This window comes from Cervus elaphus, chromosome 20 (genome assembly GCF_910594005.1).
Source record: "Cervus elaphus chromosome 20, mCerEla1.1, whole genome shotgun sequence".
NCBI lineage: Eukaryota > Metazoa > Chordata > Mammalia > Artiodactyla > Cervidae > Cervus > Cervus elaphus.
The window spans coordinates 52673603-52700658 of record NC_057834.1 but is presented as its reverse complement, the minus strand read 5'-3'; the positions used below and the strand labels follow the sequence as shown (position 1 = coordinate 52700658).

At 36.4% G+C, this 27056-nt stretch overlaps 1 protein-coding gene across 3 annotated transcripts in view; it reads right to left on the bottom strand.

Moving 5' to 3' along the window:
• DENND2C (DENN domain containing 2C) overlaps nt 1-27056 on the bottom strand; it is an 88221-nt gene that overhangs the window by 25673 nt on the left and 35492 nt on the right. For all 3 annotated transcript variants that reach the window (XM_043877253.1, XM_043877254.1, XM_043877252.1), the window contains exons 2-7: nt 13777-14788; nt 12300-12436; nt 11768-11880; nt 10810-10980; nt 4952-5048; nt 708-752 (exon numbers count right to left, since the gene is read on the bottom strand). In XM_043877253.1, coding sequence (XP_043733188.1) covers nt 708-752; nt 4952-5048; nt 10810-10980; nt 11768-11880; nt 12300-12436; nt 13777-14597 — 1384 coding nt within the window. In that variant the 5' untranslated portion in view covers nt 14598-14788. The remainder of the gene's footprint in view (nt 1-707; nt 753-4951; nt 5049-10809; nt 10981-11767; nt 11881-12299; nt 12437-13776; nt 14789-27056) is intronic.

Sequence of the window (27056 nt, the reverse complement as noted above, 5' to 3'; positions counted from 1 at the left end):
CCTCAGTTAAACAGAAACGAAATAATTTGCTGTGAAAATCCACTAGATGCAGGATACAGAGCCTTTGAGTACTTGAACAAGTACAGCCAAAAATGCATGGAATAGTTTATACTCTTAACTGAAAGTAAATGGCACAGTAATTTAGAATATAAGTGCCTATGAAAAAGAAACAGATCAGTGTTGCCTATCTCAATGTCAGAGGTAGCTAAGACACAAAGAATTACACCTGAGTGACTATGAAAAAATCAGATATTTTTGTCTCAGAGGATGACTCACATGCTCTGTTTTGGCTGCTGGGAAATGGCTGCATATGTGTCTGAACACGCAGCTCTGCCGCTCCCCTCAGAACATTCCATCTTAAGAAATATATAGGTTTGCCTCATACCACCATGGGAGAATTTTTAAACTTTTTATTTTGTATTGGGGATAGCTAATTAACAATGTTATGACAGTTAACAGCAAAGGGACTCAGCCATACATGTATATACATGTATCCATTCTCAACTATGGGAGATTTTTAATGCTGTCACAACATCTGACAGTGTATTGTTTAGTTCCCTAAATCTCAACAGGATCTTATAATGAAGAAATCACCGACAAAGTGAAACTTGGTGTAGAAAACACATGCTTCATCACAAAGGTAGGTGCCACTCCACCTAAAACCAGGATCATCACGCGAAAGGGAGCAGCACCACTGACTCACTCACTCTTTGGTAGATACTCAGCATCACTTTCGTACCCACTGGGTTCACCTGAAAAAAAAGAGTTTCCATTTGTATTGTCCAACAACAGCAGGAGAAACATGAGGAAGAGAATAATGTAAAAGTTCCACAGACCTGGGGACTTAAGAGCAAGGAATAATAAGGAGGCTGAAACTTTCTCCAAACCACTTAGCTGTATCAGGGCAGGACAGTTGTAAAAAGAATAAAAGGCTCAGAGAAGAAACTACTTTCCACCTTCTTCCCACACCCATTTTCCTCCTTAATTCCCCTCGCACCCGTAAATCTAGAATTTAACAGCAGTCCAAACTAGCTGCAGGAAGTCTTGGTTAGAGTAGATTCTATTTCTATATTCATAGAATGTAGACATATTTATCTTTTGATTCCCAAATAAAGAATCACAGGTAGAAGCATCAACCTGGCTAACCAAAAGTCTCAACATGGGACAAACTATGAGTTTAGATTAACAAGAAAATGTGAAGTTAAGAAAGATTACCAAATGAGTTTATGAAGTAACATTCTACCTCTTTTAAGATGCTTCTAAGCCACCTCAAAGGCCAAACTGAACTGAACTTTACTCCGAATTCTTACAGTACTCAGACGGCTTTGAACTGCTCTTATTTTCCACAATTGGACTTTAAGCATTTTGGGGCTAAGGGGCTTTGCTTTCAGAAGGGAATATTCTGTACAATACTAGGTGTATTGTCAATTTATAAAACAACAACAAAGAAACCAAGACATAAAACATTGTAAACAAGAGAATGAAAAATTTCTAAATTAAATCTAAAAAGTTAAAGTGAAATTTTAATATGTAAAGAAAGGGGTAAAGTTTTAAGTATCAGGAAAAATGAGGACTAGGGAGTTATAAATGAAAAATGTATGTAAGTCTGATTGTATAAAAATGTAAAATTTCTAATCTAACAAAAAATCATTAGTAAATTCAAAAGGCAAATAACCTGGAAAAATATTTGTAGTATACATTGTAGACACCAGACTGTCTTCTTAATATTCAAATAGTTGTCATAAATGAATATGGAAAAACACAGCACAACAAAAGATGAATAAAAGGGTAGGAATAGGCAATTTATAGAAAAAGACCGATAAATCTTGATAAACATAACTGTCCAAATTAATAATTAAAAAATGTAAATTAAAACAATAAGTAAGATATACTTTTCAACCATGATACTGGTAAAAAAAATCTCTAATAAAACACAGTATTAACTAAGATAGTGAGGGAATATCATTTTCAAAAGTTGCTCATAGAAATGTAAGCTGTTAAAATCTATTTATGAGACAATTCGGTAGCAGTTATAAAAATATTAATTTATGCATTCTTTAAAGTATTTGATTAAGTCTACTGCTAAGAACTCGTTCTATAGATATATTCTAACCAATATACAAAAATATATATAAGTAAAAAATGTACATCACAGCATTGTTTGAAGAGAAAAAAACCTATATCTACTTATAAACCTTAATTATCCACAGGTTAAATAAAATGTTAGAAACAGCTAAATAAAATTCTTTTACATTTATACAAAGAAATGCAGTGTAGATATGTGGATCTCTGTGTGTTGATACTGAAAGAGCTCCAAAATATATTAATTATACTTTTTTTTAAAAAAAAGCAAGACATAGTATAAAGCTATGTGGGGAGAAAAAACATTTGCATGTACATAAAATTTTCTGGGAGTAGCAGCAGGAAATTCTGGAAACACCGGCTTTCCATTTTATCTTATTCTATATTATTACAATTTCTTGCTGTGCTCATTTTAGTTTTGTAATAAGGGAGAAGAGAAGATAAAAAAATACTGTCTCTCCATAAGATAGGCATGAAAAGTACACAAGAGATGTTACAGAAAAGGTAGCTATCTAAATATTGTGTACTATCTAGGTTCTATAACTTCAAACTAACTACAATGGCACAAAGTATAGTGGGGCTCTTCCTATTGATCAATAAGTAAGAATAAACACTTCAAGCTACTGAACCCTCTATATCCTTGGCACCAGGCACCTCTTGGGAGCCTGTGAGGTGTCTGGGAAAAAAAGAAAAGAAAAGAAGGAGAAAATGGGAAGGGAGGAAAGGTAATTTACCTGGCAAAGACCTTAGAAAAGATCATTTATATGGCTTTAACATATTCACCTCTGGGTTTTGATGACCTGCATTCCAAGACATGGAATGAAGGTTAACGGGTTTATAAGCCAATATTGAGAATCTATAAGGATCAAAAAAGTACTAGGTTGTCCCTTTTTGATAAGTGACTTCAACACACAAAATTGTACTTTTGAAGAAGGGCAGTAAATCATTTTGTGATACTTGAGAATTGAGAGTTAAGAAATGTTTAGGCTGGAATAGATTCAGTAAAACCTAGCATGTACTGGCAGAGTAGGTAAAAAAAATTATCTGGTTCTACGAGGCATTGTTGATACACAGACAAAAGCTTAAGGAGGAAAACAAAAACCTGAGAACTGTGACTACTGAGCCAGAGTCCTCAAGCATGAGAGAAATTGCTCCTGTCCACTGAAGAAGTTGGTCACAGAGATTGGGTAAATGCACATTTCCTCTGAGCCATGCAAAAGAAAATAAACTTGTCGGGACTCCCCCTTTCGTGTGTATGTGTTTCAAGTTGGCAGTTTATGCTGTTGATCTTTTGTTCTTTTCAATAAAGACAGTGAAAAAAAGGATTTGAAGCTTCAAAAACTTTTCTTAGAGTCAACTTTACTAAAATCTTCCTAATCCATAAAGCATACAAATAACAGATCACTGATAATCTACGTAGAGTAGCATATCTGGTGAATATACTTATCAACAGATTGCTGTTAATCTGGGAAAACTGACAATCTTTTCTAAGAATTTGTCCTTGATATTTCATATAATTTGCAATTTATAATTTATTTCCTTATCTATAAAAACAATAATATTTGCTATATACAGTTATTTAGAAATGACAATCATAATGTATCTGAAAAGATCTAGCAGAATATCTAGCATTACTTTTCATCTTCTGTATCTCTTTTTTTTGTTTTGTTTTTTGTATCTCTTTTTGAATTATACAAATAAAGAGCATTTGACCATATCTTTACTGGATATATGAAAACATCTAGAGAGGAGATAGTGAAAGTGCTAAAAATTAAGACTTATGAGAAAAACTGAGTAACTGTTGGTGATAAAGAAGAATAAGACTTTGTGGTGTCAATGTTCCTTGATTCAGATAGATGCTTCCTCTTCTCGCTCAGCTTCTTACTCTGTAAAATCAGGATAGTCCCACACCTCCCAGTGTGGTCATATGTTATACACCAGATAAAGTACATAAAGAAACCATTACTTCATTCAATTAAGTAGTAGCTATTATTATTAACAATAACTAGAAGTACTTCTTCTATAGAAGACTAAAATGTTTTGATAATTGCTTCTGAAAATATGAAAATTCACATTTTAAATGGTGACAGGATGATTTTAATCATCACAAAGTAAGAAGAAAGAGTTTTGAATTGTTGAATGCGGAAGTTTAATTTCACATAGTTCAATTGTAGAAAGAGGAATAGATTTTTAATGGGAATTAAGAAATTTCTGTCTTTGGAAGTCTTTGCAAAAATATGAAACATTATTCTCTGGTATGATTTGGCTGTTGTTTCTCACTTATGAATCTCATATATAAAAATTGCTAACTTCTACATATTCTGTGCCAGACAAGTAAGTTAGCTGTAAAGTCTAATAATTCATTATGAATGTTGAAAGGTTCTCAGTCAAGACAATCTAAGTTTTATCTAGGCATCTTAAGGACAAAACTACTGAACTTATTAGATGACTATAGGTTGAATACCACATACCTTCAGTATATATATACTTAATATTTTCATTTCTCCACTGAACGAGTCTACACTGACAAAAGACTATAAATCAAAGGATTACAAAATAAGGATGAAATCTGTCTATGAAAAATCATTCTCATTGGTCTGTAACTATTTTTAAATTTATGTACTTATTCATCCAGTAGCTATTACTTGGCAAAGAGTCAGACATGACTTAGTGAGTGAACAACAACCAGAACTAAATAAAAGGGATTTGAGGAAGAACAAGAAATAATTCCTTAGGCTAAAGAAGTTTTATGTTTAAGTGGGAGAGACAGGAAAGTAAACCAAAAATTATAATTCACATCAAACATTAAATTATGTAATGATCTGCCTATCATATGCTAATAGCTATAGACTGCTGGAACAATTCTTACCTTTAGAGGGAGGTACATCTTTTCCAGTGTAAGGGTGTAACTTTACCCTTTTCTTCCCTCTCTTAGACTCAAATATATCATCTATTTTTAATACAAGCTAAAAAAAAGACCAGAATAGTACAAGTTAAAATAAACACCAACAAGTTTTGCAGCTTGATGATATTAACTTATTAGTGATTCTCATTCAGAGAAAGATCCATTTTATAAATAAAACCTTTACAGTTTTCAATTTTTAATCTAAAATTATCTTTAGTAAGATGACATGCTGTTCTAACACAAAATCCATTTAATATAGGTAAGAGAAGTGGGAAAGGATATTTCCTTTCTAGATGAATTCAGCACAGGCTCCTACAGAGATTGCTTGTCATTCCATGTCACAACATGCAGGAAATCTGGCTACTGCACTCTCTGTATTGACCAAGCCTCACCAACGGGCTCAAGTTTTTGCATGCCCAGAGTAAGAAGTGAGACATTTATTCATTTGGAAGGCAGGGTGAGGCGCAGTTATTTTTGCTCCCATGAACTTTTGCAAAAAAGAGGATAATCTCACTTAGAAAGTTTTAGTCAAAAGAAATACTCTCTTTACTACTGGGAACACTAATATTACAATTTATTTTAGAAATATATCATAAAAGTAGGAGATTCTCAAATATGCCCAAGTACAAAAACCATGTTACATTTAACATGCATTATTCATTACAATTCTTTCTTTGCTTCTGGGAAGTGTGTATAAAAGACAGCAAGAGAGAGATACAGACTGGGCTTAAAAAGGAGGAAAGATCAACAGCTACTTTTAAAAGGAGAAACTGATTAGGTTTTCTATGTATATTTTTCTTTTTTCTTAAAATTCCAAGTTTTTTCTTAACTATTAATTTTTTTTTTACATTTGAATAGGAAATTTATTATTTTCATTTTCCAAGTGTTTTCTTTTTCTATCAGGGGAAAAAAAAAAAGAAATCTTAAGGACAGTTGTCACTTGCTGCCAAATTGAGGGTAGTCTTTCTCCAGTGGTTTAGTTGCTAAGTCATGTCCAACTCTTGCGATCCCAAGGACTGTAGCCTGCCAGGCTCCTCTGTCCACGGGATTCTCCAGGCAAGAATACTGGAGTGGGTTGCTGCCATTTCCTTCTCCATTAACTATTAATCTTGATTTAACGTATTTAGTGTCCAGAATTAACAACTGCTAGGAGCATTATATTAATGTAAGATGATAACCAACAAAGTTGCTTGAGAAAAATGCTCTTTTCTCTTTTGTCCTTGTCTCTCTAGCAATCCTGGCAATCCATAAGCAGTGAGTCAGTCCACTGCAAGAAAAATAACATGTGAGAAACATGTGCTTACACAGATTATTCCCACATTTTTGGATGAGTTTATTCTTTTAAAGATTTTTCTTTAATGATTTTTGTAGTTGTAATTCAAATGAAAAGTTACCCATATTCTTAAATATTAGCATTATAAATATGAGGATCCAGACATATAAATTTATTGTTAGGGGCTATAGGAAAGATGTTTGAGAATAAACATGCATTTTGGGTACACAAGGTCCAAAAACAGTAAAAATATTCATGTACACTTGAGAAGTATACTCAAAAGTACACTGAAATGTTATAAAGGAAAGGGAACTATCTATTCCAGAAATATGAGATAAAGTAATAAAATTAAAATTTTGATTGTGAACTAGGAAGAGGAGCCTATAATTACCTTCTAGTTATAGAAAATACTGTAGAATATTCTTCCTAAGAATGATGGAAACCATATTGCTATGTACACACTAGAGACAAACAACATAAAACGTTAGGAAATCTACTCCAGCAAACAATCCCACACAGATTTCCACAGCAGAGAAAGAAAGGAAGGGAGGGGAAGAGGCATATGGACTAGATCAGTTATTTTCAAACTTTGAAACCAGTTTCCCTTCCAGGGAGAGCTCTAGTCATCAAAGAGGAAATAAGCAAAACCTGCTTTCCTCATGGAATGTTGTTCCCAAAGACAGTCCAAAACCAAAATTTGTATTGCAAATGGAATATCCTACAGGGGTTTAATCCAAAGAGGCTTACAAACAGAAATGCTAACAGTTTGTTCCTGCCTGACAATCAAGAACTCCAAAAACCATTTTGTCTTCCTTACTTCTCAAAAAAACCTTTGGGAAAATATTAGAACAGGAAAAGTTGAATCATCTCACCTATAATCAGAAAGAGAGCAAGCTTTGAGTACTCAAGGGATCCACAGTACATAAACACCGAGGGATGAAATCAAAAGCACTGCAAAGCTCCTCGGGTCTCATCGAACCCCACAATCCACAATTTCTAAATATTTGCTAATGTTATTCCAAGAACCACATCTTAATACAATTCCTTATGTGTCTGTGTTCTAGCTCATGTGAACACACGATCTGTTGTTTCTGTAACATGTGGGAGGCTGCTTTGTTGTGCCAGCATGATTTATCAAAGAGAACTATGCAGAATGCCTGGCAATTCTTTTTTTTTTTTTGGAAGTATAGCTGATTTACAATGTTGTGGGCTTCCCTGGTAGCTCAGCTGGTAAAGAATCCGCCTGCAATTCGGGAGACCTGGGTTAGATTCCTGGGTTGGGAAGATCCCCTGGAGAAGGGAACAGATACCTGCTCTAGCATTCTTGCCTGGAGAACTCCATGGACTGTTTAGTCCATGGAGTCACAAACAGTCAGACACAACTGAGTGATTTTCACTTTCATAGCTGATTTACAATGTTGTGTTAGTTCCTAGTGAATAATAAAGTGATTCAGTTATGCATTATATATACATTGTTGTTGTTGCTGAGTCATTAAGCCCTGTTGACTCTTTGTGATCCCATGGACTGTAGCCCATCAGGCTCCTCTGTCCATGGGATTCTCCAGGCAAGAATACAGGAGTGGGTTGCCATTTGCTCCTCCAGAGGATTGTCCCGACCCAGGGATCAAACCCGCGTCTCCTGTATTGGCAGGTAGATCCTTTATCACTGAGCCACCTGGGAAGCCCTATATATTATGTATATCCTGGCAATTCTTTAAACCTCTGATTTTTAAGTAGTTCTCACCATACACGGGAGAATAAACACCTGAATTTTTTTTTTCCAGAGAGATCAGTTTAATGCTTAGAAAAACTCTGTGTCTTTAACACCTCACATGTTAAAGAGGGAAGGGCAGGAAATGAATCAGAAGAATTAAAGTAACTGTGGAAAGAGTATTTCCTAAGGAACCAATCAGCAGTTACTAAACCAAGAAACAGCTATGACTTTTGTTTAAAGTTAAAATCAGATGCAAAACTCATGGGCTAAATGAATACATATAACTAATTGAGATGGGGTTAAGGGAAGAAATACTATTTAAAAGATTTTATTTCTTCATTTCAGCATAGTAATCCTGAGAACATTCTGAATTACAGAAGAACAGAGTAACATAAAGAGTTTTTAAATATTTTCATGTAATTTCTCAAGTGTCTCTCTTAAAAATATTATGTATTACAGATAACCCAAATTTCTTCATTTTGGTTCAATGGCTCTCATCGAGATGATTTACACATTTACTTCCTTTTCTCCTTTGAGACAGAAGTCAGTTTTTCAGTATAATTGGCAAAAATTTATATTTCCAAGAGTAAACTTTCTTTTTTCCTTCCTCTGAATGGAAATATTTCGCATATACTTTGTCACTACTGAAAATTTATAAACTCAGGCACAAAGCTGAGTTAACTTTGGCTATTACATAAATGAGGGACAATCACTGAAGCCAGCCTAATAGAAGGCTCTTTTACATGAGATTCGAGTGCTTCCTTAACATGGGCAGCTGATTTCAATGAGAACTAAGGTAACTGGAAAAGGTCAGTTTTCATTCCAATCCCAAAGAAAGGCAGTGCTGAAGAATGTTCAAACTACCATACAATTGTATTCATTTCACATGCTAGCAAGGTTATGCTCAAAATCCTTGAAGGCAGGCTTCAGCAGTACATGACCTGAGAACTTCCAGATAAACAAGCTGGGTTTTGAAGAGGCAGAGGAATGAACCAGAGATCAAACTGCCAACATTCATTGGATCATGAAGAAAGCAAAGAAGTTCTAGAAAAATCTATACTTCTGCTTCATTGACTACACGAAAGCCTTTGACTGTGTGGATCACAATAAACTGTGGAAAATTCTTAAAGAGATGAAATACCAGACTACCTTATCTGTCTCCTGAGAAACCTGTATGCAGGTCAAGAAGCAACAGTTAGAACCTCTCATGGAACAACTGGTTCAAAATTGGGACAGTATGAAAAGACTGTAAACTGCCACCCTGCTTATTTAACTTATATGCAGAGTGCTGTGTGCTGTGCTTGGTCGCTCAGTCGTGTCTGACTCTTTGCGACCCTATGGACTGTAGCCCACCAGGCTCCTCTGTCCATGGGGATTCTCCAGGCAAGAATACTGGAGTGGGTTTCCATGCCCTCCTCCAGGGGATCTTCCCAGCCCAGGGATTGAACCCAGGTCTCCTGCATTGCAGGTGGATTCTTTACCAGCTGAGCTGCTAGGGAAGTCTACATGCAGAGTACATCATGTGAAATATGGGGCTGAATGAATAACAAGCTGGAATCAAGATCGCTGGGAGAAATATCAACAACCCCAGATATGCAGATGATACCACTCTAATGGCAGAAAGTCAACAGGAACTAAAAAGCCTCATATGAAGGTGAAAGAAGAGTGAAAAAGCTAGCTTAAAACTCAACATTTAAAAAACTAAGAACATGGCATCCCATTCCATCACTTCATAGCAAATAGAAGAGGGAAAAATGGAAGCAGTGACAGATTTTATTTTCTTGGACTCCAAAATCACTGCAGAAGGTGACTACAGCCATGAAATTCAAAGGCGCTTGCTCCGCAGAGGATAAGCTATGATAAACCTAGACATTGTATTAAAAAGCAGAAACATCACTTTGCTGACAAAGGTCCATACAGTCAAAGCTGTGACTTTTTCAGTAGTCATGTATGGATGTGAGTGCTGGACCATAAAGAAGCTGAGCACCGAAGAATTGATGCTTTCAAACTGTGGTGCTGGAGAAGACTCTTGAGAGTCCCTTGGAGAGCAAGGAGATCCAACCAGTCAATCCTAAAGGAAATCAGTCCTGAATATTCTTTAGAAGGACTGATGCTGAAGCGAAGGTCCAATATATTGGCCAACTGATGTGAAGAGCTACCTCACTGGAAAAGACCCCAAAGCTGGGAAGGATTGAAACCAAAAGCAGAAGGGGAAGCAGGGGATGAGATGGTTAGATAGCATCACTGACTCAATGGACTCGAATGTGGGCAAACTCCAGGAGACAATAGAGGACAGAGGAGCCCAGCATGCTTTAGTCCATGGGGTCACAGAGTCGGAGATGACGGAGCGACTGAACAACAACAAAGATAACCAAAAGGAAGCCCTCTAAGGGCTTCCCTGGTGGCTCATGTGGTAAAGAGTCTGCCTGCAATGCAGGAGAGGACGGTTTGATTCCTAGGTTGATCAGATCCCTTGGAGAAGGGAATGGCAACCCACTCCAGTATTCTTGCCTGGAGAATTCCATGGACAGTGGAGCCTGGCAGCTACAGTCCATGGGGTCACAAAGAGTTGGACAAGAATGAATGACTTTCACTCACTCACTCACCTAAAATCAATTTCACAAATCCACACACATACACACAAAAACCTTGGCAAAAGCCATTCATTCATTTTTCTTGCATGAGCAAAACTTAAAACTTAAGTTTGCTTTCCAAATCTTCTAATTCCAGTAGGTCAGTTTTAACTTGCTATTCATTTCAGTCTAAAGTTTATTTATTCTCATTTGTGGAAACACTGAAATAAAAGTCAAAGAATGAAAATATTGGAGTTCTTACCCTTGGGAGATTTTTCCTTTTCCTGTTTGCAACTTCTCCAGCTCGGAAAAGCTTCCATTCAGTTAACGTGACTGGCAATGTAGTATCCTTTGTGAGCTTTGACCTTATATAAGCTTGTGAGTTCTTCAGTTCCATAGTCTTCCGGTGAAGGAAATGAGGTTTGGGAGGAAGCTAAAAAAGAAGAGGTATTGGTAAGGGTAAGATCATCTAGGTAATGCCTATGTTCTCAAAGTCAAAGCTATCCTCTCCCAAATATTTATCTTTCCTTTAAAATCATCTCAAGTGAGGATCCTGCCTGCAATGCAGGAGACCCGGGTTCAATCCCTGGGTCAGGAAGATCCCCTGGGGAAGGAAATGGCAACCCACTCCAGTATTGTTGCCTGGAGAATCCCATGGACAGAGGAGCCTGGCGGGCTACGGACACGACTTAGTGACTAAATCACAACTACCACCACCACCAAGTGAGGATACCATACTTTCTTTTCCACTGTAAAGAAATTTCTCAGGATTCTAATCCAAAGTTCTTCTACAACAATGTAATTGAATTTACAGAGAACAACAGTTCAGAGTCCTCATTAGGTCAAGGCAGCCTTTGCTTTTGGGGGTGGTGAGTGCTCTCAGGAATCAGACAGGTAATTTAGGCCACAGGTGATGCAAACCTATTACGGAGCTGTGGTAACTAGAGTGAACTGAAAGGTTTATGGCTTGTCCAAAGGCGTTTACGGCTTGTCCAAAGGCGTTTACATTCAAGTTTTTTGAAGTGCTAAAAAGCAAACAAAACCCCTCCCCAAAACCAAATTTAAAAGATAGTTTTGTGCTGCTTCCCCCAAAACAAAGAACAATAAACCCATATTTCAGTGCCTTTCAGTTTCGGCCCTAACTAAACCATTTTAACCTTTTTTTGTAGGGATCATAAATAAGATTCTAATGTTTTCTTATATTAATTCTCTGGTTATACCTTGGGTGTTCTGAAAGCACTTTTAGGGGGTGGGAGCTTCCATGCTGAAGGGGATCTCCACAAGGGCAAAGGCTGCACTGGAATGTCTTCATATGGATTTTCTTTGGTGGGATCTTGAAAAAAAAAAAGGAAAATAAGAAAGTTTAGAGGAAGGTAATTACATGAGAACAAAGTGACTACACGTAAAAGGAAAAGAAAAAACTGACTGGTTCAGCTCTCTACGTTGCTTTAGGGATATAGGTCTTAAAATCAGTGGTACTTTACACTTACAAACCACTCAGGCGTCTAGCCAATCTAAAAGAATTTGCAAGGTACCATGCTGCAAAAGTCTACTTCTGAACTGAAGAGTCCACTAAACTAGATGTAAAATCCATTCGAGAATAAAGGAATTTATACAACAAAGTTTTCAGTATTAAAAAGGAAAATCTACAGCAAGACATGCTTGATTGTAAAAGAAAATACCACACTCTACTTAAGGGCTGCCTCAACTACATACTCATTAAATTGAATTGCAGAGTTTGTAAACACCTACATATGATATCCTCATAGATATTGTCCTCAGACTGTGTGTAATAAAGTGCTGAGCCAGAATTTCTTCCAAGTTCTTCATGAATCTTCCGTGAGTTCCGATTTCGAAAGTGCTGAATGTCCTCAAACTCAAAGGATTTCCTTAAGAAAGGAGATATACTTTAAGGTTGTATCTTTTAAAACTATGGCATGACAAAAATTAATAAGTAAAGGACTTGTGTGAAAAACTACACAGATGTTTTTATCATATACCTAAAAATAATAAATTAGGCTGGAGCCTTATATGAACCATGAGAAAATTGAATGTTTTTAGCCAATTGCATGGGCTTCCCAGGTGGTGCCATTGGTAAAGAACCCATCTGCTGATGCAGGAGACAAGGGACGTGGGTTCAATCCCTGGGTCGGGAATATCCCCTGGAGGAAGGCATGGCAACCCACTCCAGTATTCTTGTTTCTAGAATCCCACAGACAGAGGAGCCTGGCAGGCTACAGCCCATGGGTTGCAAAGAGTCAGACAGGACTGAAGCAACAACTTACCACGCACACAGCCAGTTACATTCATGTTCTTCTTTGGGTACTTTATTAAATTTACTCTCTAATAAAAAGTGAGACTACAGCCAGCATGCCCCAAACGAAATAGGAGAACGTACTAGCTTCCCTATATATTTTTAAAGATAGAAAATGGAAGTTTTTCAGAAACAGACTCATAGACTTAGAATGAACTTATGGTTGCCAGGGGAGGATGAGGGAAATGAATAGTTAGGGAGCTTGGGGTCGACATGTATACACTGCTATAATTAAAATGGATAACCAACAAGGACCTACGGTATAGCACAGGGAACTCTGCTCAATGTAATGCGGCAACCTGGCTGGGAGGGGAGTCTGGGGAGAAGGGATACATGTATATGTATTATTAAGTCCCTTTGCTGTCCACCTGAAACTAATATAACATTGTTAATCAGCTACACTCCAACACAAAATAAAAAGTTTAAAAAATAACGTGGCTAACATGTAGATCCACTGTCTTCCAGGTACATGCATTTTATGAATATTACTTGATATGATCATTAAACTATCTCAGCACCGTAATTACTTTTTTTCCCTTGTGATGAGAACTCTTAACATCTCTTAGCAACTTTCAAATATACACTATTATGTTATTAACTAGCTTTATTGTGGCATATCAAATTGCTATGTTGCACACCTGAAACTCATATAATGTTACATGTCAATTATATTTCAATAAAAATTTTTAATTAAAAAATATAAGTTTTTCTATGGTTGTGTCAGAAGATTGTCTTAGATATTACCTGTACTCCTAATACTCTTGTAGGTATTTTCCCCTTGGGTCAATCAACATCTGTATATCAAATTAGAGGTGTAACCCACACATGGAAATGGAAATTGGTTTGAAAAGGAAAAAGCTCAATGGTTCTCAAAGGAGAATACTGAAAATCATTACCTTTCAAATAAAAACATACCTTTTAGATCTCCCTCTGATTTTTCCACCATATTTCCTTGGTTCAGGTTCCTGAGAAGAGGCCAAAGAAGATTCTGCACAAGAATTATTTTCACAGTATTTTTCGTCACAGTTTCTTTCTTTATATGGCATAACACCAGATTCAGATAAATATCTGAATGTCCTACGAGGTTTTGGCAAAGGATTTATAGAAGGTCCACATTCTTGTCCCTCAGGCTCAGAGTAAATGTTTTCTAAGCTCTTCGTTACTCCATATGAACTATTCAGAACTCTGAAATTCAGTTCTTTTTCTGAAGAGCCACAACGCTCTAAAGCCAAATTTAAGGCTTTATCTGGGGAAAGTGCTTCTATTTTCTTCCACAATATTTGTGAGGTATAGAAATTTCCCGGAGGTAATGAAGTCTCTGGATCTAAAACTTCTTTCCAGTTTTCAATTTGTTTGACCCGAGAACACACCCAGTTGGGTTCTGATTCATTTTTAAATAAGCGTGTATCATCATATTCACGTTTTTCACTTTCATCCTCACTTTGATTGTGGCTTTTGACATCTTCATTAATACTCTGAACAACATTGTGAGTGTTGGTTACATCCAACTTTTTGCTCTTTCCCTCAGCAATAGGCGTTTTCTTAAGAATCTCTTGATTACAGTTATTATATCTCACTCCAAAGTCCTTTGGATGCCACTTATCTGGGTTAGATATACCATTAGTTCTTCCTTCCCACTGGGAAATTTTTTGCTTGATGTTTTTGCAGTGGCTTCTTGACAGTGTATGAACAGCAGAACGAGAAAAGCCAACATCCATGTTCCCAGTTGGGTGCATGACAAACGATGAATTTTACTAAGGTTCCATCAGAAGTCACTGTGAAAAACTATATTCATTATCTCACGAGTTAGAATCCAAAATATTCCAGTATTTTCCTTTCATCTTTAACTTGAAAATCTTTTTTTAAAAAGAAAAATTCTTATCATCGATCCTTGTTGAAAATGGCTACAGCTCTATCTTGAATAATCCTATTAAAATGAGATGAATATGTTAACACAGTTTTATAATTTCCTAATTTAAATTCCACTAAAACACTGCCCACCTATCCCTAAATAACTCACTTATATTTCATATGTAAAGATGTGCCTGTCATCCATTAAGTAATTCAACTTCATTAAGGCATTCCTAAGATAGTGGCATAATATTACAGAGAAAATATTATTTATGGTATTTCTCAAACTACCTGCTTTCATGTTCTCCATATTTCCTAATATTAAATAGAATGAGGTTTTATAAGAGATTATAATAGTAGTATACAACATTATTTTGTAATAAATCAATTCTTTTTTTAAAAGAAACTTTAATATTTATTGACTGATTGATTTGGCTGCATATTGGGTCATGAGGGCTTAGCTGCCCTGTGCTATGTGGGACCTTAGTTCCCTGACCAGAGATTGAACTTGCATCCCCTGAATTGAATTTTTAACCACAAGACCACCAGGAAAATCCCCATAAATCAACTATTTATGAAACTTTCACTTAATGAAACAGGAGCAACAGAGTACTATCAGAAATACATCTCAAATACCAATAGTTTATGTATAATTTCAGAGGAAGAGTCAATTAGTCTGGAAACACACCAATAGCTGATTTCCTTTTCTAGTCCTATGTTGAGAGATAATATTAGTTCATCACATACCCTTATTTCAACCTTGCTATTAGCAGCCCAGAATTTCATATTGTTTTGTTTTTTAGTTGCTAAGTCATGTCCAACTCTGCCACCCCATAGACTGCATCCCGCCAGGCTCCTCTGTCCATAGAATTTCCCAGGCAAGAAGACTGGAGTGGATTGCCATTTCCTTCTCCAGGGGATCTTTCTGACCCAGGATTCAAACCCACATCTCTTGCACTGGCAGGCAGGTTCTTTACCACCAGGGAAGAATTCCATATACACAGAGCTGAAGACAATCCAAGGTGCCATCAACTACCAGTTACTTTGAAATGTAATTACTTATTTCATCACTAACTGAACTTTCCGCATCTCTGCCACCACATCCTTGACCCAAGTCAGCAAAAATACTTACAGCCACTGTCACATCCCTTCCTTTCACGCAGAGGCTTCACTCATTTAGGCCCATTAACTGTTTCCTCAAATGCAAAGTTTGGCAGAGAACTTTTCCTAGTAACTGAGTAAGGACCTGGTCTCAAGTTCTACTGTATACTGGTTAAAAATAGCAACTGATTCAATACTTCCTGAGGCAGGGGTCATCCTTCCTTGAGCTTTGTCTGTGTGGCCTTGATTAACAGGCAGGAAAAAGTCTTGGCCCAGCTCTGTCAGTGTCCCTGACCAAACCGATACATATACGACACACACATACACAATTTATTGTAGGCAGAGCAACTGCTAATCAGGATTTCTATCAATTTAAACTATTTCTTCAAGTTTGTAGAAAAACCAACTCTGCTAGCAAGTAAACTTTGATGAGGGTCTGATGCAAAGAAAAAGATGTTTAAAAATCTTAAGAAATTAAACTCACATGAGTGAAAAAAAAAAACTAAAACATAGCACCTAAATATAAAAGCTGTTGTGCAGAACTCTTGACAAAAGACGAAAGCATAGACTCTGAACCTCAAATCAGCTTCTACTGCTCATTATTAAAACTCTGAAAATCCTCTCCTACTTTCTGATGTTTACAGAGGATTCCTAAGGCTTTTTAAAGGTGTCTTTGAGGCTCAGGTTTTCTTCACTACAGACAAAATAGGAATTTTTTTCTCTTTACTGTGAGACTAGTTGAGGTTTTGATACTTCTTGTTAACTTTTTCATTACTCTTCCCTTGTTAATGTGTTTTAGGTATGAATGGGTCAAACTGAGAAGAAAAAGATGAAAACTGGTTGGGCTAAAAAAAAAAATGTTTAACTCGAAAAGTACTGGCAACAAATGGAATTTGTTGTCTATGGAATCCACATACAAATATAAATGATGTGTGTTCATGGTGTTTCAGGGGCAACAGAGCAGCATAGCACCATGGAACTCCTAATGTATTAATTGGTAGGCAGTATGCAGAGAAATACTACTTTCTCCTAAATGTGTGTATTAATACATGGCAGCTTTTTAAAACTGATAAACTATATCAAAGCCAAAAATTTTTAATGTATTCTAATTAGATTGATGCCTTCATTGATATTATAGAGAATCTATCTTTATACATCAATGCAAAGCTCTAATTTTTGCCAAATTAAACTTTTTGGAATGTGACTTGCCTAATCTTATATATAAGCTGTGATTTTGTCCTATCCAAAAAATAAGAATCACCAAACCAAGAGTTGCCTGTTTTTTCCTTACAGGCATCTCACATCTGATGGTCCTTTTTAGCCTAATTAAATTGAGTTGCTTTGCTACCCACCTCTTCCTGCCCCATGGCTCTCCTAGCCTGAAAGATTTATATCCCTTCCCCCACTCCTCTAGTTTCTTGCCTTGACCTCCACTACCATTACACATTCTAATCTGTAAGTGCTGGCCCAGCTTTCCAGTCCTAGACCTCTCCAAACTTCATCTTTAGAAAACTTCCTAAAGCCAACTTATTCACATATTTGTTCATAGAGGTTGCTCTCTCAAGCTTGCCTCAACAGTTCTAACAGAAGCACAGATTAAGAAAATGTAACAGCTTCAACAATTTTTAAAATTTTGCTTCTTCTCTTAATGCTACAAAATGAGTCAAAGGCTTCTCCAACTATTAAAGACCATTAAGTCAGGCAGGACTCACACAAAGAGAAACTAGAGCTCATGAGAAGCACAACGGACAACCTCAGCAGAAGAAACAGCAACTCACTCCCTCAGGGGAGCAAAAGTGTAAATGTGACAAACTAAGCATGATTTTAAAATATAATAAAACAGAATATTTGGAGTAAATACTAGGAGAAAAAAGGTACTAATCAATTTTTCCCCCTATTCTTTTTCCCAAAGAGGTGATTCTTAATCATGTCCCTTTGTTTTTATTTTCTATTGCTTCTATGAGTGTTTACTTTGATCCAAGAAATACATCAACTATAGTTTGTCAGCTTAAGATATAATTCATAATATAAACTATCATATATAGGATTTGGTGTTCTTAGCCTTTTAAGAGAAACCAACCAAAATCTATTCAGGTTAAGTGAAATTCTCTGTAAGAAAGAGAATATTAATGTTCTATTTTACTAAATTCACGTCTACATAAGAAAGTTTCTCACTCCAAACCCTTTAAACTATTTTATTGATTAAATACAATCTGGCAAAATAGGAAGCATTTGGAATATTCTAAGTGTTAGTTGCTCAGTTGTGTCCGACTCTTTGCAACCCCATGAACTGTAGCCCGCCAGGCTCCTCTGGCCATGGAATTCTCCAGGCAAGAATACTGGAGTGGGTAGCTTATTCCCTTCTCCAGGGGATCTTCCTGACCAAGGGATCAAACTCAGGTCTTCTGCATTTCAAGCAGTTTCTTTACATTCTCAAAGTTGATTTTAAAACTGATAAAAGGGTATACTTTTATTTTTGACTACACTAGGTGGTATGCAGGATATTAGTTCCCCAGTCAGGGATCAAAGCAGTGCTCCCTGCACTGGGAGTGTGGAATCATGACTACCGGATGGCAGGGAAGTCCCTAAGAGTATATTTTTAAATGATTAACTTTTTGTTATGTGAATTTTACCTCAATCAGAAAGGTTGATGAAAGGGACCAAGAAGACTCCCACTTTTGGTATGACATAATAATTGGACTAGACTTGCCTTCTCAACATAGATAACAATAAAACTGGTTAATAAATAAATGCTTTCAAATATTGGATAACAGCAAAGAACTCTGATTCTTGAAAAAGAAAAACAAATGAAGTGGACACCACAATGGCCCAGTTTTCACCTTCAAGGTTCTTTTCAAAAAACAGCATAGAACATGGTAATCATGCCCAACCAAGGAAAAAGAGACCAGCGTGTGGAGGGGCAGAGGCAAACGGAACCTTCAGGGTACAGTATCAGAGAGGAGGGAGCAGCACAGCGAAAAAGCTCCAGAAATCTAGAGAATCTACTTGAGTCATGGGCTGAGTATGTACAGGGTGATGTGCAGGGTAACACTGCACAAGGCTGGACACAAATTACTGGGAAAGAACAGCTAATTACCCAGTAAGCTGACTAATACCCAGAGTTAACAAAGGTCTGGGCAATGTTCAACTTCCAATGATCTACGCGAGGGAGGCCTTGTCAAATAGCCAGTAATTCAGTAGAGACAGTGGGCGGTCACAGCTTCCCAGTTGGACTACACCAACCCTAGAGTGAAGGATGCTTTGCAGCCACCACAGAAAAGCTTTAAAAAAGCCTTAAAAGGATCAAGTTGACTCAGAAGTAATTTAAATACCCACATAAACAAAAGTCAATAATTTTTACACGACACCAAAATCTAGACGTGCTGCAATATAACATTTACAATATCCAGCACCCAGTAAAAATCACTAAACATGTAAAGAAGCATGAAAATGAGACTCCTAATCAGGAGAAAAATCAGTTAATAGGAACAAAACCAAAAGTGACAGACATGATAGAGTTGGCAGAGAAAGGCTTTAAGTCAAATATTTTAAATATATTCATAAACTTAAAGAAAAATATGAACATAATGAGTAGAGAAACAGAAGATATAAAAAAGAAAACAAAGAGATTAACTTCTGGAGCTTAAAAACACTTCATCTGAAATGAAAAGTTTGCTGGGTTATTTGAACAGCAGATTTATATACTGTAGAGGAAATGACCAGTGAAGTTGAGTAAGTAGTAACAGAAACTCAAAAACTAAAACAAAAACTGAAGCACAGAGAGCAGAAAAGGTTGAAAAAAAAAGTCTTACTAGAAATAAGGGGGTGGGAGTCAGGGGACAAATATTCAAGAAACAACAGCTGAAATTTTTCTAAATTTGATGAACACTCTTATCCCATAGAGCCAAGAGGCTCAAAAAGTGCCAACAGGATAAATATAAGGAACGCCCTACTAAGGCAAACCATAATCAAGCTGCTGAAAACTGATGATAGAAAATTCTTAAGAGCCAAAGGAAAGGATATATCTTATACACAGGAACAACAGGGTATATCAGAAAACAATGGAGGGATTTCCCTGGTAAGTCCAGTGGCTAAGACTCCAAACTCCCAATGCAGGGGGGCTTGGTTTGATCCATGGTCAAGGAACTAGATCCCACATGCTATGACTTAAGAGTTCACATGCTTCATCTAAAGACCCTGCAGGCCACAAGGAAGATCGAAGATCTTGCATGCCGCAACTAAGACCTGGTGCAGCCAAACAGATAAATTTAAAAAAAAAAATTTTTTTTTTTTAAAGGAAACAATGGAAAATATTTAGGGACTTTCACAGAAGCCCAGAGGTTAGGACTTGCCGACTTCACTGCCGCAGCCTGGGTTCAGTCTCTGGTCCGGTCCTGTCCTGCGTGCTCAGTTGCTCAGTCGTGTCTGACTCTTTCGCGACCCCACGGACTGCAGCACGCCAGCTCCTCTGTCCATGGAATTTTCTAGGCAAGGATACTGGAATGGGTTGCCATTTCCTACTCCAGAGGATCTTTCTGACCCAGAGGTTGAACCTGAGTTTCTTGTACAATCTCTGGTCAGGAAACTAATATCCCACAGGCACGCGGCGAACCCCCACCCCCCAAAAAAACACACAAAACAAAAATTTTAAATGCTAAGGGGGAAAAAAAAACTGTGAATCTAGAATTCTAGACAAATCCTTCAAGACTTGTGAATTTGTCACTGCTGATCTGCACTCAGGGCCAGTGACATAATTTGTCGGCCCCAGGACAAGATGAAAATGTGAGGTCCCTTATTCAAAGTGCTTTAAAGGTATATACGAAGCTTCTTCCTTTTTCCTGGAAGTCTCCCTTTCAACTTGTCTCAGTTTTAAATTGATTACTTAATGTTTTCTGTAAAAAATTTTAATTTAAATTATTTGCAAGCTTTTACCATTCATCTATATATTATAGAACACCATTTTAAATGCAAATATCAAAGCATGTAACTTGAATGCAGAATCAGTGAATGTAAACAATTCCTATTTTGTGGCCTGTCCTGATGGGTTACTCCAGCTGGCCACAAGAGACAAATGTAGCCAGATTCAGGAAGGTTGGAAGGAGGATGAAAAGGTCCCCTCAGGCATGGTATCTAGCCAAGAGAATGCTCTCAAGCCTAGGTATACTTGGGAGGCGGGTGCAGATCCTCACAAGAACCTGGGAGCCCAGTCCTGTGATGTGGGGCGTGCACATGCTAACCTGGGCCTAATGCCTGCTGGAATCCCCCGCCTGCTACCCACCAAACCAAGAGGCCACGCTCTAGCTGAGGCAAGGTCTGGGCAAGTACAGTCAGGTGTCTCCCCATTTCACAGGCCTGCCTCTTTAACTCATGACATACAGGTAACCCCTGAGAGTCTTTAAACCTCTACCAGAACACATTTGATTTCTGGATGGCGGTGGGCAATAGACTTGCCCCTGCAAAACCAACACCTCTGTTTGGTGGCTCGCCAGATATACCATGGTGTTGTCAGTATGGGGTGGGACAGCCATTTATACATCCAATTTCAACCCTCAAACACCCAAGCGTCTGCTGAGAGAGTACAGGGTGGCAGTCGTCAGAGGGTACAGGTGAGAAAAGGGCAATAGGGCAGGGCCAGATATGCCAGGGAGTCAGAGAGAGAAAGAAGACAGCTGGAATCCATACTAGCAAGATGGCAGGAAGGCAGACTGTTTATGAAGTGTGACTCCAAGCCCCTAGTGCACACTACATTGTCCAATTAGACTTCACTTACAAAACTCAAATTCAAAGATAACATTTATCAGAATTTCTAGATGGCTACTGCACAGCATAAAATCCCACAGGGCCCTTCTAAGTGTGGGAACCTGTGTAACTACATTGATCATGAAGCTCAACCTGCTTACACCATAAGAAATGTTAAAGAAAGTTATCCAAATTGAAGAAAAATGATACCAGATGGAAATCCAGATATAAACAAAGAAATGATGAGAATCAAAAAATGCTACACATAGATAAATAAAAAACACATTGGACTTCCCTGGTGGTCCAGTGGTAAAGAATCTGCCTGCCAATACAGGGGACACAGGTTTGATCCCTGGTCTGGGAAGATTCTGCATGTCACAGGGCAACTAGGCCCGTGATTCACAACTAATGAGTCTGTGCTCTAGGGCCCTTTGTGCAGCAAAGACCCAGTGCAGCCAAAAATAAATAAATCCATTTAGAAAAACACATTTTTGCCATTATTAATCTCTAAAAATGATTGACTATTTACAGTAAACACAGTAAGGTACTGTGGAATTTAAAATAATGTCAAAGTAAATGTAAGACAAGAACACAAAGGAGGGAAAGAAAAATGGAAGTACAGCACTAAGCTGCTTACTTTACATATTAAGTGGCACATTATTTGAAGGGGATAGGTTGAAGTAGTGTGGTGTAAATTCTAAAGCAACCACTAAAAGAAAAACAAGGAATAGCCAAGAAGTTAATAAAAAATATTAAATGAAATTCTAAAAAATACTCAACGCAAAAAAAGATGTGGGAGTGAGAAGAGACACAAGAAAAACAGCAACCACAAAATAACCACATGGGACAAACAAAAAATTAATAACAAGATGATATACTTAAATATGACCATACCAATAATTATGTTTTATAAATAAGCTAAGCTTTAAATAAAAGGCAAAGATGATCAAACTTGATAAAAAAGCAAGACCTAATTCTACACTTCTATAAATTGCACTTTGAATAAAAAGACATAGATCAAGTTAAAGTAGAGACAGAAATACTGAACACTATAATAAGAACACTGGATTGTCTATATTAACATCAGACTCCTGGGCAAGAAAATTAGCACAAGTAGAGAGACATTTCAAAGATAATAGAGTCAATTCATCAAGAAGAACTACAATCCTAAATGTTTATGTACTTAATGATAGAATTTCAAAATGCAAGAACCAAAAATGTCAGAGCTAAAAATGACAAATGGACAAATCCACAATTTTAGTAAGTATTTCATCACTGTTCATCAGTAGTAATTGACAGAAAAACAGAAAATCAGTAAATATATACAAGACTTGAATACTACTATCAACCAACTTGACTTATAAGTGATATTTTAGAATACTACTCCCAACAATATAATTCAAATACACATAGAACATTTACCAACAGACCGTATCTTGAGCCATAAAATAAGACTTGATAAATTTAAAAGGATTGAAATCATTTTGAGAATGTTTTCTAACTCAAAATGGAACTGAATTAGAAATCAGTTATAAACCAAAAGGAAAATCCCCAAATGCTTGGAAATAAACACTTATATTACAAAAGGAAAAAGAAGTTTAAAAACAATGAATGAGGATATTATTTCTTGGTGTTTTAAGTTGGAACACATTTTACCCCATTAAGTTTCAAGTTATATTTTAATTTTCTCTCCAGATTAAACGCTCTAGTTTAACATATGTCTAAATTGTTTTACAGCCAATCCAGCACAAAATCTACCGTTCTTTTCAAAGTTACATTTTTCTAAACCATGCAGTGAAATTTGGGCGTCATCACTTCACCTAAGACATGAACAATAAATGATTTAATGTTCTCCCTCAAAAAGGAAAAAAATAAACCCAAAGCAAATGGAAGAAAAGAAATAATAGTGAGTACTGATGAAACAGCAACACATGAATAATGGAAAAGTATTAATAATACAAAAAAGTTACTTAAAAAGGTCAATAAATTGATAAACCACTAGGTAGATGAAATAAATAAAAAAGAGAAAAAAAGGACAAATTAGCAATATCAGGAATGAAAAAGGGGGCATCACTGCAGATCCCACATTAAAGGACATAAAGGACTACTATGAATAAGTTTATGCTAGTAGATTTGACAACTTAGACAAATTTCTTGAAAGAAGCAAAGTGACAAAACTGAAGTAAGAAGATCTAGGAATTTTGAATACCTCTATACTTACTTTAAAATTAATTTAAAATTTTTAATTAAAAACCTTTCCATAAAGAAAACTCCAGGTCTAGAGAGCGTCACTGGTGAATTTCATTAATCATGTAAAAAATAATACCAATCTTATACAAACTCTCTCATAAAACAAAGAGAAACACTTTCCAACTCATCTTATAAGGCCAGCATCACCCTGTTAGAAAACCAGACAAAGATTTTACAAGAGAAGAAAAGTAAGACTCATGAAAAAAATGCAAAAATTCTTCTAAAATATGAGCCAGAAAAAAACCATAAATATAAAAAAGTGACTAAGTACAATTTAACAATGATGCAAAAGCCATCACATTTATGACATAAAGGGAATAAAAAACACTCACACTGGTCAAAATGGCCATCATCAAAAAGCCTACAAATAACCATTGGAGAGAGTGTAGAGAAAAGGGAATCCTTGTAAACAGTTATTAGAAACATAAATTGGTGCAGCCACTATGGAAAACAGTATGGAGGTTTCTTAAAAAAAAAACTAAAAATAGACATATGCATCAGCAATCCCACTTCTGGGCATACATCTGGAAAAGATGAAAACTATAATTCAAAAGGCTACATGCACCCTTATGTTCACAGTGGCACTATTTATAATAGGGAGATACGGAAACAACCTAAGTGTTTATCAACAGATGAATGGATAAAGAAGACGTCTTGTGTACACACACACACACACACATACACACACACACACACACACACACAATGGAGTACTACTCAGTCATAAAAAAAGAAAAAAATTTGCCATCTGTAACAACACGGATGGACTTGGAGGGTATTATGCTTAGTGAAATAAGTCAAACAGAGAAACACAAATACTGTATGCTATCATTTACAGGCAGAATCTAAAAACTGAAACAAATGAATGAATCTAACAAAGCAGAAACAAACTCATAGATAGAGAAAACATCAGTAGGGAGACGGAAGGAGGGGCAAAATAAAGGGAGGTAATTAGGAGGCATAAAGTACTATGTATAAAATAAACAAGCTACAAGGTTATATTGTACAGTACAGAGAACATAGGCAATATTCCATAATAAGTATAAATAGAGTATAATATATTAAAATTTTGAATCAGTTTCACACTTGAAATTAATATATTATTATATACCAACTATATCTCAATTAAAACAAACAGATGCAGAAAAAACATTTGAAAAAATTCTTACCCATCCCATAATTGGAAAAAAAAAAGAACTCTTTAGAAAATGAGTAATCAAATTTCTATAATGTAATAAAGGGCATCTATGAAAAAAAAAAACTGGTAATATCATACTAAGTGGTAAAAGACTGAACACCTTTCCCTTAAGACTGGGAAAAAGGCAACAATGCCTTTTTTCCCCACTTTTATTCAACCCTATGTGAGAAGTCTTAATGCCATAAGGCAAGAAAAATTTTTTTAAAAGTTTGGAAAAGAAGTAAAACATTTCTGGGGCAAACAACATGATGATATATTTAGTCAATCCCAAGAAATCCACTATTACAAGCTAGTAGAATTCATGAGAATTTAGCAAGGTCTCAGGTGACTTCCCCGGTGGCTCAGATGGTAAAGCATCTGCCTATAATGCGGGAGGACCTGGGTTTGATCCCTGGGTCGGGAAGATTCCCTGGAGAAGGAAATGGCAACATACTCCAGTACTCTTGCCTGGAAAATCCCAGAGACAGAGGAGCCTGGTAGGCTACAGTCCATGGGGTCTCAAAGAGTCAGACATGACTGAGTGACTTCAATTTTGCTTTTCAGGATACATGGTCAGCATTTAAGATTTAACTGTATTTATAGATACTGAGAGTGCTAGAAAATAAAATTTAAATAACATTTATAGCAGCATGAAAAACAGGAGATAAATACTTAGGAGTAAAAGACTCACACACTGAAAAGTACAAGATACTGCTGAGAAAAATCAAAGAATAATTTTAAAAAGAGATATACCACATTAATGAACTAAAAGCTTTGATTTTGTTATGATGTCTGATTCTCTCAAAATTGAGCTGCAGATTCAACACAATCCTAATCAAATTCACAGCAGGCTTTGTAGCAGAAACTGACAAGTTGATTTTCAAATATATATGGAAATTTAAATGACCTAGAATAGCCTAAAATTTTCAAAAATAATAAAGTGATTTCAAGGCATTATAAAGCTGTGGTAATCAAGACTATGTGTATCAGTGAAAGCAGAGATAAATGGATCAATAGAACAGTGCAGAGCCCATAAATAGACCCACATGCATTTTAGACAATTGATTTCCACAAAACTGGAAAGGAGTAATCTTTTCAGTAAGTGGCACTGGGACAAATGGATATTCATATGGAAAAAAATGAACCTCAACCCTTACCCATACCATATACCAAAATTAACTTGAAATGTACAAGAGTCCCCTCCCTATCCATGAAGGGTACATTCCAGTGGATGCTGAAATGGCTGATAATACCAAACCCTATATATATTGTTTTGTCCTGTAATGGGTGGGTAGCAGAAATAGTGTGGATTCTCTGGACAAAAGGATTATTCATGTTCCCCAAAGGACAGAGCAAAATGGTGGGATATTTCGTCATGCTGCTCAGAACAGCATCCAGTTTTAAAATTATAAACTGTTTATTTCTGGAATTTTCTATTTGGTATTTTTGGACCACAACTGACTGTGTGTAACTGAAATCGCAGCAATTGAAACCACAGATAAGGGAGGATTACTGTATCATAAACCTAAGCCTAAGAGCTAAACCTATAAACCTTCTAGAAGAAAATACAGGAAAAAAAAAAATCTCTGTAACTTTAGGAAGGGAAGAGATTTCTTAGAATACAAAAAGGCATAAAGGCAAAAACTTGCTAAAATGGACTTGCAAAATGAAGATCTTCTGCTCTTCAAAAGATGTTTTAAAAATGAAACGGCAAACCACAGTGAGAAGTGTTATACACAATACATACATCTGACAAAGATTTAAATTCATTACATAAAGAACTATTAACAAATGAATGATAACTCACTCTATTAAAATGTACATCAGATATGAATAGACACTTTACAAAAGATTTTAGGAGCAGCCAGTAAGTACAATAAAGCACCTGAAAAATGTACACTGTTATTAGTTGTCAAAAACATGCAAATTAAAACACAAGATACCACTGCATACCCATTAGAATCACTGAAATTAAAAAGAACTGCAGTACTAAATACTGGAGCTCATGTTACTCTAACACTGCTGGTGTAATACGGTACAACCATTTGGAAAACAGTCTGGCAGCTGCTTATAACAT